General features: G+C 45.5%; 2 protein-coding genes across 7 annotated transcripts in view; both read left to right on the forward strand.

Moving 5' to 3' along the window:
• Positions 1-14,746, forward strand: part of LOC143776536 (RUN and FYVE domain-containing protein 1-like) — a 531,317-nt gene that overhangs the window by 286,515 nt on the left and 230,056 nt on the right. The gene's annotated exons all lie outside the window — the stretch shown is intronic.
• LOC143776537 (uncharacterized) lies at positions 23-11,102 on the forward strand. Its single transcript, XM_077265999.1, has 6 exons — positions 23-1,949; positions 2,029-2,159; positions 2,241-2,313; positions 2,442-2,516; positions 6,858-7,320; positions 7,437-11,102. Exons 1-5 carry the CDS (start codon positions 1,851-1,853, stop codon positions 7,089-7,091), a joined length of 612 nt encoding a protein of 203 aa, XP_077122114.1. The 5' UTR covers positions 23-1,850; the 3' UTR covers positions 7,092-7,320; positions 7,437-11,102.

The raw sequence follows: 14,746 nt of genomic DNA on the forward strand, positions 1-14,746 counted from the left end.
TCACGGAGATACAAGTAAGGCTACTTTCACACTAGCGTTTTTCTGCGGACGTCTAAAACCGTCGTTTTGGCGAAAAAACGCATCCTGCAAAATCTCCCGCAGGATGCGTTTTTTTCCCATAGACTTGTATTGGCGACGGATCGCGACGCATTGTCATGCGTTGTGTACGTCGTGCGACGTATGCGTCGTAATTTGGCGACACGTCTGGAAAAAACGTTGATTGTAATGTTTTTTGTCTGCTGCGGGAAAACGTGTCGCGACGCATCCTGCGGCATACGTTGCCGGCTATAATGGAAGCCTATGGGCGCAGGATGCGTCGGGACACATCGTATGACGGAATGCAGCGCTGCAATACTTTTTTTACACTGAGCATGCTCAGAAGCAGGATTTTGTAGCCAATTCACCAGACAACACCAGACAACCACAAATCTATATAAACCTGGCCTGGGCCTTCACCTCCACATTTGCCAGCAAGACTCCAGCCAGCAAGCATCCATCCAGCCAGCCAGCAAGCATCCATCCGGCAAGCATCCATCCGGCAAGCATCCATCCGGCAAGCATCCAGCTCAGAGGCCTGCTAGCCAGTGTGAGTATTGCCATTTTTCGTGCGTCTATGTGCATGTGTGTGCATGTGTTTGTGTGCGTGTGCATTATGTGCGTGTGTTTGTGTCTGTATTATCACATGCTGAATACAGCAAGAGCTAAACCTGAATACAGCCAGAGGCCTGCGATCGTCATGCAAAAGCCAGAGTCCAGCTCCATTCTGAGGCATGCCATCGTCCTGCACCTGCCAGCGTCCTGCACCTGCCAGCGTCCAGAGGCCTGCTATAAAACCTATGCAGCCAGAGGCCTGACTGTGGTGCCCGAAGCCAGTGTCAAGCTACAGCCTGAGACCTGCCAGCATCCTGACAGTGGGACTCCTGCCATGTTTGCGTGTGTCTGTGGGTGCATGTCTTTGTGTGCGTGTGCATGTTTTGTGTGCATTTGTTTTGGTCCACCTGTATAGTTTTGTCCATCTGTGTGTTTGCATAGCCTGTGTGCATCTGTGTGTTTGCGTACAGCTGTGTTTTTTGTTGTGTGTGTGCGTTATGCTTGCTTGCGCCTGTGTTGTGCATGCACCTGTGTGCTTTCGTGTGTGCCTGCTTCTGGGTAATTGTGGGTGCATGTGTCATTGCAACTGGTTGAGTGCACGTTCCTTTTTTAAAAAAGTGTGAAGTATTTACCCAGTAGTGTGGTCTGTGCAGCATATGTTTTCAGTGTGAGCGTGTGTCTTGTGTGTGTGTTTATTTTCCTGTCATTTTTTTTTATTTTTTGGTGTTTTACTGTTGAAACCATTTCCAGTTGATGTACTTGTATTTAAAATAAAGAGCATTTTAGCTCCTATTGTGATGGTAAAAAAAAAAAAGGAAACTAAAAAAGAAGTAATAACATTTTTATTAAAAATGTCCGTAGTATCATTTCACAAAGGTCAATTTCAAAGTGGTGTATGTAAAAATGGCCACACATGCAATACTGTGTTGGTTCAGGTTTTATTTTTTACGATAAAAGGTAATCTTAACTTTTTAAAATGGAAATGTAATCTTATTTTTAAAGGGATCTTTTCTAAATCTCTTTTCTAAATCACATATCTACATTTTGAACTGGTGTGTAGGTTTTTCAATTTTACAAGAGGTTTTTTTTTGGGTGGTGGTAGGGTGAAATGGTTTTACAGGTTGCACATACTATTGCAGTAGGGAATCCAGCTCATACTGGTGTGTATTGGGTCAATTTTTTTTGGATGGTTTGCTCAGATAATTTCAGCAGGGTGGTTCTTAAAATTATTACATTACCGAGTTTGGGGGGTGATTGTAATGATAAATGTTATACTTGCAGAGCTACGAGAAACCATAGCCGCCTTCCCAGAGGGACCACAGCCGCCTTCCCAGAGGGACCACAGCTGCTTTGCTGATGTAAGTATTAATTTCACACAGACCCTACAGCTTCAATTTCAATGTGTACATTACCTTACAAGGGTTTTTATACTTGCAGAGCTACCAGGGACCACAGCCGCCTTCCCAGAGAGACCACAGCCACCTTCCCAGAGGGACCACAGCCGCCAGTGCGGGGAAAAAATGTCTTCTTCTGATGAGAGCCCTTCTCCACAGTGACAGCGTGTTGCGGTAATTTTGAAATTCTAACGTTTTGGGTGCTATACTTAAAATGTTGGTTATTAACTATACGCATTACTTATGTTTTCACAGGAAGCTGAAGCTGGCGAGGGAGACAGGAGGAGACGAGATGGGTGGAGAAATGTCAGGAGGGGGCGCACAGAGTGTAAGTTGTGCTGAAACAGATGCTTCACACATAACAGTGCACCCAACACATACAAAATACTTCATCATACATCACAGTACACATACAACATATGCCTACTTCAAAACTATTTTTTTTTTTTTTTTTAGTCTGCTGCACCAGAAGTTCCTCCCAGCAGCAGGTCCCAGAGTCGGCGTCGTTATCGTCGCCGCGGTCAGGCAGCAGTGAGTTTTTTTATTTGTTTATTTTTGGGGGAACTTGTTAATTTGTTCTTTAACCCCTTCACCCCCAAGGGTGGTTTGCACGTTAATGACCAGGCCAATTTTTACAATTCTGACCACTGTCCCTTTATGAGGTTATAACTCTGGAACGCTTCAACGGATCTTGGCGATTCTGACATTGTTTTCTCGTGACATATTGTACTTCATGATAGTGGTAAAATGTATTCGATATAACTTGCGTTTATTTGTTAAAAAAAACAGATATTTGGCGAAAATTTTGAAAATTTCGCAATTTTCCAACTTTGAATTTTTATGCCCTTAAATCACAGACCTATGTCACGCAAAATACTTAAAAAGTAACATTTCCCACATGTCTACTTTACATCAGCACAATTTTGGAACCAAATTTTTTTTTGTTATTGAGTTATAAGGGTTAAAAATTGACCAGCAATTTCTCATTTTTACAACACCATTTTTTTTCAGGGACCACATCTCATTTGAAGTCATTTTGAGGGGTCTATATGACAGAAAATACCCAAGTGTGACACCATTCTAAAAACTGCACCCCTCAAGGTGCTCAAAACCACATTCAAGAAATTAATTAACCCTTCAGGTGTTTCACAGGAATTTTTGGAATGTTTGAAAAAAAGTTAAATGTTCATTTTTATTTACACAAAATTTATTTCAGCTCCAATTTGTTTTATTTTACCAAGGGTAACAGGAGAAAATGGACCCCAAAAGTTGTTGTACAATTTGTCCTGAGTACGCTAATACCCCATATGTGGGGGTAAACCACTGTTTGGGCGCATGGCAGAGCTCGGAAGGAAAGGAGCGCCATTTGACTTTTCAATGCAAAATTGACTGGAATTGACATGGGACGCCATGTTGCGTTTGGAGAGTCCCTGATGTGCCTAAACATTGAAACCCCCCACAACTGACACCATTTTGGAAAGTAGACCCCCTAAGGAACTTATCTAGATGTGTGGTGAGCACTTTGACCCAACAACTGCTTCACAGAAGTTTATAATGCAGAGCCGTAAAAATAAAAAAATCATATTTTTTCACAAAAATGATCTTTTCGCCCCCATTTTTTATTTTTCCAAGGGTAAGAGAAGAAATTAGACCACAAAAGTTGTTGTGCAATTTGTCCTGAGTACAACGATACCCCATATGTGGGTGTAAACCATTGTTTGGGCGCAGGGCAGAGCTCGGAAGGGAAGGAGCGCCATTTGACTTTTCAATGCAAAATTGACTGGAATTGAGATGGGACGCCATGTTGCGTTTGGAGAGCCCCTGATGTGCCGAAACATTAAAAACCCCCACAAGTGACACCATTTTGGAAAGTAGACCCCTTAAGGAAGTTATCTAGATGTGTGTTGAGCACTTTGACCCAACAAGTGCTTCACAGAAGTTTATAATGCAGAGCCGTAAAAATAATAAATCATATTTGTTCACAAAAATGATCTTTTCGCCCCCATTTTTTTATTTTCCCAAGGGTAAGAAAAGAAATTAGACCACAAAAGTTGTTGTGCAATTTGTCCTGAGTACGACAATACCCCATATGTGGGGGTAAACCACTGTTTGGGCGCATAGCAGAGCTCGGAACGGAAGGAGCGCTATTTTACTTTTCAATGCAAAATTGACTGGAATTAAGATGGGACGCCATGTTGCGTTTGGGGAGCCCCTGATGTGCCTAAACATTAAAACCCCCCACAAGTGACACCATTTTGGAAAGTAGACCCCCTAAGGAACTTATCTAGATGTGTTTTGAGAGCTTTGAACCCCCAAGTGTTTCACTACAGTTTATAACGCAGAGCCGTGAAAATAAAAATTCCTCTTTTTTTTCACAGAAATGATTTTTTAGCCCCCAGCTTTGTATTTTTACAAGGGTAACATAATAAATTGGACACCAAAAGTTGTTGTCCAATTTGTCCTGAGTACGCTGATACCCCATATGTGGGGGGGAACCACTGTTTGGGCGCATGACAGAGCTCGGAAGGGAAGGAGCGCCATTTGGAATGCAGACTTAAATGGATTGGTCTGCAGGCGTCACGTTGCATTTGCAGAGCCCCTGATGTACCCAAACAGTAGAATCCCCCCACAAGTGACCCCAAATTGGAAACTAGACCTCCCAAGGAACTTATCTAGATGTGTTGTGAGAACTTTGAACCCCCAAGTGTTTCACTACAGTTTATAACGCAGAATCGTGAAAATAAAAATTATTTTTTTTTTCACAAAAATGATTTTTTTAGCCCCCAGTTTTGTATTCTCACAAGGGTAACAGGAGAAATTGGACCCCAAAAGATGTTGTCCAATTTGTCCTGAGTACGCTGATACCCCATATGTTGGGGTAAACCCCTGTTTGGGTACACGGGAGAGCTCTGAATGGAAGGAGCACTGTTTTACTTTTTCAACGCAGAATTGTCTGGAATTGAGATCGGATGCCATGTCCCGTTTGGAGAGCCCCTGATGTGCCTAAACAGTGGAAACCCCCCAATTATAACTGAAACCCTAATCCAAACACACCCCTTACCCTAATCCAAACGGTAACCCTAACCACACCCCTAACCCTGACACACCCCTAACCCTAATCCCAACCCTATTCCCAACCATAAATGTAATCCTAACCCTAACTTTAGCCCCAACCCTAACTGTAGCCTTAACCCTAGCCCTAACCCTAGCAATAACCCTAGCCCTAACCCTAGGAATAACCCTAGCCCTAACCCTAGCAATAACCCTAGCCCTAACCCTAGCAATAATCCTAGCCCTAACCCTAGTAATAACCCTAGCCCTAACCCTAGCAATTACCCTAGCCCTAACCCTAGCCCTAACCCTAATGGGAAAATGGAAATAAATGCATTTTTTTTATTTTTTTATTTTTCCCTAACTAAGGGGGTGAATGAAGGGGGGTTTGATTTACTTTTATAGCGGGTTACTTAGCGGATTTTTATGATTGGCAGCCGTCACACACTGAAAGACGCTTTTTTTGCAAAAAATATTTTTTGCGTTACCACATTTTGAAAGCTATAATTTTTCCATATTTGAGTCCACAGAGTCATGTGAGGTCTTGTTTTTTGCGGGACGAGTTGACGTTTTTATTGGTAACATTTTCGGGCACATGACATTTTTTGATCGCTTTTTATTCCGATTTTTGTAGGGCAGAATGATCAAAAACCAGCTATTCATGAATTTCTTTTGGGGGAGGCGTTTATACCGTTCTGCGTTTGGTAAAATTGATAAAGCAGTTTTATTCTTTGGGTCAGTACGATTACAGCGATACCTCATTTATATCATTTTTTTATGTTTTGGCGCTTTTATACGATAAAAGCTATTTTATAGAAAAAATAATTATTTTGGTATCACTTTATTCTCAGGACTATAACTTTTTTATTTTTTTGCTGATGATGCTGTATGGCGGCTCGTTTTTTGCGGGACAAGATGACGTTTTCAGCGGTACCATGGTTATTTATATCTGTCCTTTTGATCGCGTGTTATTCCACTTTTTGTTCGGTGGTATGGTAATAAAGCGTTGTTTTTTGCCTCGTTTTTTTTTTTTTCTTCACGGTGTTTACTGAAGGGGTTCACTCGTGGGACAGTTTTATAGGTTGGGACGTTACGGACGCGGCAATACTAAATATGTGTACTTTTATTGTTTTGTTTTTTTTATTTAGATAAAGAAATGTATTTATGGGAATAATATTATTTTTTTTCTTTATTTAGGAATTAATTTTTTTATTTATTTTTTTACACATGTGGAAAAAATTTTTTTTAACTTTTTTACTTTGTCCCAGGGGGGGACATTACAGATCGGTGATCTGACAGTGTGCACAGCACTCTGTCAGATCGGCGATCTGCTGTGCAGGGCTGCAGGCTTACCAGCGCCTGCTCTGAGCAGGCACTCGGTAAGCCACCTCCCTCCCTGCAGGACCCGGATGCCGCGGCCATCTTGGATCCGGGACCTGCGGCGAGGAGGGAGGTAGGAGACCCTCGGAGCAACGAGATCACATCGCGTTGCTGCGGGGGTCTCAGGGAAGCCCGCAGGGAGCCCCCTCCCTGCGCGATGCTTCCCTATACCGCCGGTACACCGTGTGCCGGGGGTTAATGTGCCAGGGGCGGTCCGTGACCGCTCCTGGCACATAGTGCCGGATGTCAGCTGCGATATGCAGCTGACACCCGGCCGCGATCGGCCGCGCTCCCCCCGTGAGCGCGGCCGATCGCGTATGACGTACTTTCCCGTCGGTGGTCATACGGGCCCACCCCACCTCGACGGGATAGTACGTCAGATGTCAGAAAGGGGTTAAAGTGTACTAATTTTTTTTTAAATTATTTTTAATCTTTTCACAGGTTTCACAGCAGGCTCCCGAGTCAGATGAGAAACAGGGAACAGATGTGGACCCGGGAATAGATGTGGACCTTCTCATCGAGGAGGTCCGCGAGCGGGAGCCGCTGTGGAATATGGCTGACCGCAGGCATTCAGACAAGTACCTTACACGTCGGCTCTGGTTAGAAGTCTGTCATAATGTCATCAGCAACTGGGAGGACCTAAGTTCAAGGCAGCAGACTCTTGATCGCAAGTAGTCAAATTTCAGTAATTTCTGGAGCTGGTCGGAATGTGTTGTAATTATTCCTTTTTTTTTTGCTTTACAGGTGAAAGGGTTAGCAACCGGTGGCGGTCACTCAGGGATCGCTTCAGGAGGGAGTTTAACCAAGAGATGCAGGCCCCAAGTGGTTCAGCAGGAAGGAGAAGGATCCGTTATAAATATGGCCCAGCCTTGTCCTTCCTCAGGCAAACCATGCTGGTTAGAACGTAAGTATTCAAAATCCCATTAAATAAATCACCATGTTTGCCTGTCTAACTTTTTTTGTTTCAGTCAGGTCGTTTTCCTCTCAAGATATTATTTTTTTTTTTTTACTATTTCACAGCACCTTCTCTAGTCATCCGGCGCCTGCATCAACCTTGGATCCCTCTGGAGCGATCTCTCAGGAGTCCGCCACCGAGGGCCACGTCGGTAGGCCCCACCCCTCTGACCCCTCATCTGGCCCTTCAGGTACCTCTGCCCCATCCACCTCCACTGCCGCCAGCACTGGAGCATCATTGCAGCTGTCGTTACTTGAAGCTGCTGGTCAAGACTTAGCGTTCCCTTTACCACACCCCTCTGATCCTGCCACCTCTAGACCACCATTAGGTTCGTGGCGGCAGCGACAGAGGGGTCAGGAAAGGAGCTATGCTCCTGAGTTCTTACATCTGAATGCATCCTTCCAAAGCTGTTTAAAAATTTTGGGAGAGCAAGTGACTGCTGGTTTCAACATGGTGCAAGCACGCATCAGTGAAACCAGCACTGAAACCAGCAATCGCTTGGATAGGCTGCATTCAGATGTAAGTCAATCTCCAGCAAACCTTTTTTTCCAATCCATGCTTAGGAGCATGGAAAAGCTATCTCTTGACCAGCAGATGCAGGTAATGCACACCAGCTATGCTGCTATACTGCGGGTCATGTCTCAAGGCCAAACTCCCACACCTCCCAACACAGCCACTACAACTTTCCCAGCCCAGTCACAATTCCCAGCCCAGTCACAATACCAACCCCAGTCCCAATACCAACCCCAGTCCCAATACCAACCCCAGTCCCAATACCAACCCCAGTCCCAATACCAACCCCAGTCCCAATACCAACCCCAGTCCCAAAACCAAACACAGTCCCAATTCCCATCCCGGCCACAAATCACAATGCCTTCCCCAATGTTTTCCTCGTCAAGCTTTCCTTCCCCGTTTTTTGTTCCACCTACCCCTGCAAGACCCTCCCCTGCTCAGCCTCCCGCTTTTTCACCCCATCCCACTGCACCCCAACGCAGTAGGCTTTCCCCACCTATCGACGTGGTCCAACCTTCTAGCTCCTCCGATAGTATTTCCACCCCACACTTTGCCGACCTGTGATTTCTCTTGGTAATAATAAAAAATTGTATTCTATAATTTTTTGCAAAAAAATTTGATGGAAAAAAAAAAAGTTGTGTTATCTTGTTAAAAAATGTCGAGCAAAAAAAAAAAAATAAAAGGAATGTTATCTGGTTAAACAATGTAGAACCAGAAAAAAAAAATAAGGGTTTTAAGATTGAAAATAAAAATAATTTTGTTTCAAAATCAATTTTTGGTTTCAGTGCAATCATTTAGGAAAATATGCTGGTATGGTCACAAATAAAAGGTAAAAAAAAATTACACAACACGTTTTAAGGTATAAAATATTTGGTTTATTACGAAGAATACCACAGTTTTGGAAAATAATTAATTAAACTTGGTGTCAACAAAACCACTTGGTACCGAAACAGAAATGAAAGAGACAAGAAAGAAAGATCTCACACTATGTTATCTTGCCAGGGCACTCTGCCTACAGGTGATACAAAATACTCGGCAAAGTGGTCCCTCATTCTGGTAACAATTTGGTAAAACAATCTGGTAAAAATTTACCACAGTGTCACCATCAGCCGCTCCGCCGGTGCGATGGAAGACCTCATGCGTGTATCCTGCCTTCGGATTACATCCCCAACTTTTTCCAGCAACAAATCGAAATGCTCCTGCCTCATCCGGACATAATTAAAAAATTTGCCAGGGCTCTGACGCAGCTCCATGTACAGAGTAGAGTAGACGCCCCGGGTCATCCGCAGTGCATTAAATGGGATGAATCCATAGACGTCGACGTCGATGCAGAAGCATCCTCCGTCTTGCCGCTTTCTCCTTCTCCCGAACAATAATATCCAGGCGATTTGTCTCAAAAATAACATCTGTTACCACACTCGCAATCCTCCCAAGTACTCCTTCCATCTCTGCCACTTTCTCTAAACCCTTTCAAAGATATATAGGTATATTTATAGGTATATATATAAAGGTATATAGTTTTCCCTATCCAATCACATTTGGGAGAATCCCACAGGAAAAACGGATCCGTCGTAAAAACGGATGAAACGGATGGTAAAAACGGACACAACGGATGCAGTTTTTCGACGGAAAAGTAAGGCGGATTTCCGACGGATCCGTCGAAATACTGGATGCGTTGCATCCGTTTTTCACTTTTTGGGACGTATCCGTCGCGACGATGCACTGTGACGGCCGCAAGACGACGCTAGTGTGAAAGTAGGCTTACTTCACATTGACCTGTTACTGGGGTTGTCTCATCTGAGAAGAAAAGTCTGCAGGAGCTGTGGAAATCTAGACTACCAAATCATGACAGTGTGTGATGCATACACTCACAATTTCCTTATTGCTCCTACAGACTGCAATAGACTAGAACTCCTGTAGTTACCTTATTTCTGATGAGAGAAGCCGGGTGAGACTAGTTGGCATGTGATTGGAAATATGCATATCTCATATATGCGGTCACATGTCATACAGGGGAGTCAGAATCGTATTTGTTTCGACAGTCTACAGTTCAAACTATTCTTCTGAGAAAGCACAATCCCTTTAAGCAATTATTGTGCAAGCTACCTTAAAGTACCACTCCAGCAGGGTTGTTTTTGTCATCGTTAGAGTGGTGCTCTATAAGTTCCCAGACCCCGGTCTTATACTCACCCTCTGTCATCTTTACGGTTTTTTTTTCGTGCCACGCCGGTCCTGCAGCACCATCTTGTAACCGTAACCTTGGCCAGAAGTTACGTCACAATCTCTCAGTGCAAGTCTATTAGGGCCAGAACGAAGCACTCATAGACTTGCATTGAGTTGTGACCTCCGGCTTGCTTCATGAACACTTGAGTGATCCAGCAGATCACAAACTGCTGGAGATGGACGTCGGCAACGGTGATAAAAGGTGAAGAGGGCGACAGGTGAGTATGAGAGTAGAGTGAGGGACCTTAGATTAGAAGCACCACTCCGGCTGTAAAATGAAAAAAAAAAAAAAAAAGCCTCTGAAATGCTGCTGTAAAAAGAAGGTATAAACCAATGTTCTGCTGTGTAATAAGTACATATGAAACACTCCCAGATAGCCTGTATTTTTCTGTGAATTGAATAAGTTATATAAATTTATATTTTATTCATTTTGTTTTTGGCTCTTGGTTAGCTGTCTCCGTAAACCCGGTAAGTTAGAACACAAACTGTGTGTAGCCGCCTGTCATTGAACCTCTACATTGATATGGCTGTTAGCGACCAACAGAAGTAGAGGCTGTGTTCTATAAATATATAATTGTGTACAGTAGAAAAAACTTCCAGCCTTAGGATAAGGCTGTGTGCCCACGTTGAGTTTTTTATGCGTTTCTGCTGTGTTTTTTGCCGCAGCGGAAATGCTTAAACGCATTCCCATGCAATCCTATGGGATTCCGCAGTTGCTGTGCCCATGCAGCGGATTTTCCCGCTGCGGAATCGCATAGCGGTAAATTCCGCAGCATGTTCATTATTTCTGCGGAATAACGGCGATCCCGCAGCCATAGGATTGCATTAAAACGCTCACTTTATACCTGTGGCTATGCCCACCATGCGTTAAGTGAGCACTTCATGTGCGGAGGGTACCCATGATATGGAGGAGAGGAGACTCTCCTTCAGGCCCTGGGATCCATATTCATGTAAAAAAAAAGAATTAAAATGAATAGGGATATACTTACCTTCTGATAGCCCCCGGAGTCTTCCTGGCTCTCAGCGGTGCACGCGGCGGCTTCTATTCTCAGAGATGCACTGCGCGAATCACCTGAGATGACGTTGCGGTCATGTGACCGTGACGTCACAAAGGTCCTTCGCGCAAAGCATCCCTGGGATCGGAACGTAGCTGGAGCGCCGCTGAGGGGTGTATATATATATATATGTATATACCTACCGTATTTTCCGGCGTATAAGATGACTCTTTAACCCCTAAAAATTGTCCCAAAAGTCGGGGGTCGTCTTATACGCCGGGTATGGCCCTGGGATCCATATTCATGTAAAAAATAAAGAATAAAAATAAAAAATATGGATATACTCACCCCTCCGAGAAGCCTGGCTGTCACCGCTGCAAGCGTCTGCCTCCTTTCCTAAGAATTGCAGAGCGTGAAAGACCTTCGATGACGTCACGGTCAGGTGACCGGTCACATGAGCGGTCACGGACCAATCCCAAGACCGTGACGTCATCGAAGGTCCTTCACGCTCTGCAATTCTTAGGAACGGAGGCAGACCCTTGCAGCGGTGACAGCCAGGCTTCTCGGAGGGGTGAGTATATCCATATTTTTTATTCTTTATTTTTTACATGAATATGGATCCCAGGGCCTGAAGGAGAGTCTCCTCTCCTTCAGACCCTGGGAACCACACGCCGTATAAGATGACTGGGCGTATAAGATTACCCCCTTCTACAGCAGGCATATCCCAAATTCCATATTTTATTTTGGGGGTCGTCTTATACGCCCAGTCATCTTATACACCAGAAAATACGGTGTATATATATATATATATATATATATATATATATATATATATATATATATATATATATATATATATATATATATATATATATATATATATATATATATATATATATATATAGTGATATATGTGATGGTGTAGTGACCCCTGTGGTAGCTAGGGGGCGCTCTGTGCGCTCTGTGAGATATGCATGGAAGCGTATCTGTTGTGGTGATATTCATGGTGTACCTGTAATCGGCAGTGTTATGAATGGCCGATGTGTGTCGCGGAAGGAGTCTGCGTAGTAAGTCAGATGTATTGTGGTTATGCTGGGACCTGTAGTCCCTCAAGAGTTTTGTTGCAATGTGTATAATTAAGTTTGGGTGACTTACTAGGCTAGTCATGAGAGACGGGAGGGTCAGACTAGCCACACATCCACACACCCATCCAGGGGTGTGGTTTCAGGTATATAATGTGACCAGGTTGTGGGTCACATGGGAGGCGTGTCCGGCAGGTCCTGTGTGAAACCTGTGTGGTTCCTGTGTATGGACCTGGCCGGGGGGATTGTCCTAGGAATGACTAGGGTCCCGGGGATTGTCCTAGGAATGACTAGGGTCCCGAACAACGCTGACCGGTGGGACCGTCCTAGGAATGACTAGGGTCCCGGGGACTGTCCTAGGAATGACCAGGGTCCCGGGGATTGTCCTAGGAATGACTAGGGTCCCGAACAACGCTGACCGGTGGGACCGTCCTAGGAATGACTAGGGTCCCGGGGACTGTCCTAGGAATGACTAGGGTCCCGAAGATGCAGGACTGTCCTAGGAATGACTAGGGTCCTGAATGCTGCTGGATTGGCCTGGGAATGACCAGGGTCCTGCAAGCACCAGAGAACGAGGCGAAGATGCAGGACTGTCCTAGGAATGACTAGGGTCCTGAATGCTGCTGGATTGGCCTGGGAATGACCAGGGTCCTGCAAGCACCAGAGAACAAGGTGAAGGTGCTGGATTGGCCTGGGAATGACCAGGGTCCTACAAGCACCTGAGAACATGGACTAGGCCACCGGCGTGATCCTGGTAACCTAAGGTAACGGGTGGAGGACGGGGTCCAGGACCTAAGCTGATAGGTGGAGGACGGGGTCCAGGACCTAAGCTGACAGGTGGAGGACGGGGTCCAGGACCTGTTGTGACAGGTGGAGGACGGGGTCCAGGGCCTAAGCTGATAGGTGGAGGACGGGGTCCAGGACCTAAGCTAACAGGTGGAGGACGGGGTCCAGGACCTGTGAGTACGAGGTGAGCACCAGGATCTGCGGGGCCGGTGTCTGTTACTGTGTGGGGAAGCTGGAGTCCTTCGGTGAGGTCTGGACTGACTACTGTGTGCCGGACAGGCGAGTTGGTGATCCCCGTTAGGCAGCTTACCCGGAAGAGGGTTAACAGAGTGTGGGGAAGCTGGAGTCCTTCGGTGAGGTCTGGACTGACTACTGTGTATTGACCAGGCAAGTTGGTGATCCCCGTTAGGCAGCTTACCCAAAGGCTGTTGAAGAGTCGGCAAGGTGGAGCAGGAGCTCCCGTCAGGTACCAAAGAGACTGTTGGTGCCTGTTGTGTTCTATGTAATGAACTGTGTTTAAACCCGGTTTACGTGGCTTAATAAACCGTATGAACTGTTTTGATATAAAAACCCATGCTGTGTGCTTAAATATCGCGGCTAAGCGAGTGTCCCCCAACACTCTCAGTAAGAGAAACCTTACAATTGGTGGAGAATTTTGGCAACGATCCCGCTAGCACACGTGGAGTTAATTGCTGTGGCAGAGCCACGAAGGTGACAAGCGTCCAGCGGTAACTCGGCGGGGTTACGAAGGTGACAAGCGTTGGCTGTGACTCGGCGGGGTCACGAAGGTGACAAGCGGCAGCGGTGGAGCCGTGCAGAGCCGTGTCGAGAGTAGCTGCGGTAGCTTGTGGTTAGCAGCACCTGGAGACGCCGGTTGTGTGTGACTGCAGCAGGAGCTGTGGCGGTACCAGCAGGAGCTGGTGAACTGACATAGAAAAAAAATAAAAATTTTTTTTTTCTTTTGTGCAGACTTTTAAAGGGCCAGTACAAGCCCAGAGACAAAGGGGTGTACTGTGTGAACTGGGGCCTGAGTGACGTGGGGAAGTTCACGGGGTGTATCCCAGGGAGGGGAGTATCCCTAATAGTGAACAGAAACCCAAATGGAGATAGTTGCCCAAAAGGGGGCGGAGTCCCAAAAAGGGGCGGTAACCCGAATAGGGATAGTTGCCCAAAAAGGGGTGGAATCCCGAAGGGGGGCTGAATCCCGAAACGGGGTGGTGTTAAAAAGCGGAGCACTTGCCCAAAAAGGGGGTGGAGCCAAAAAAGGGGTGGCAATTAGTGAGGAGCCACGTCTGTGTACTTTTTGGCTGAATAGAAAGTGTGTGCGGGGTTTGATAGACCCAGGGAGAGAAGCGTCTGTGCTGGGAACCCATCCAGGGGAGTTTGTGTCACCTGAGGACACTGAAAATCTCCTGGTAGCCACTATATATGTTGTCGCACCGGAAGTTTCCACATACCGTGAAGTGGCTGTAGATCCGATCTTGCCATATCCTATGGTAATAGGACAAGATTTGGTAGCACTATGGGAAAAGGGTGACGTGTTTGTGGGTGTAATTTGGATGTCAGTTAGTAATGTAGAGAATGTGCCCCCTAGAGGTGACAGTCCTAATGTAGGCCTGACCAAGGGAAAAGGTGCGATTGCCCAACTAACTGACCTGACGTCACTTGAAGTGTGCCACAATATGACTGGTAGTGGTCTGTTGGATAAGACAAGTGGAACTGACACCCAGACAGAGAGTGACTTGCGGGGTCAACGTACTGTGGAGTGTGACACAG

This window comes from Ranitomeya variabilis, chromosome 5 (assembly GCF_051348905.1).
Source record: "Ranitomeya variabilis isolate aRanVar5 chromosome 5, aRanVar5.hap1, whole genome shotgun sequence".
NCBI classification, from domain to species: Eukaryota; Metazoa; Chordata; class Amphibia; order Anura; family Dendrobatidae; genus Ranitomeya; species Ranitomeya variabilis.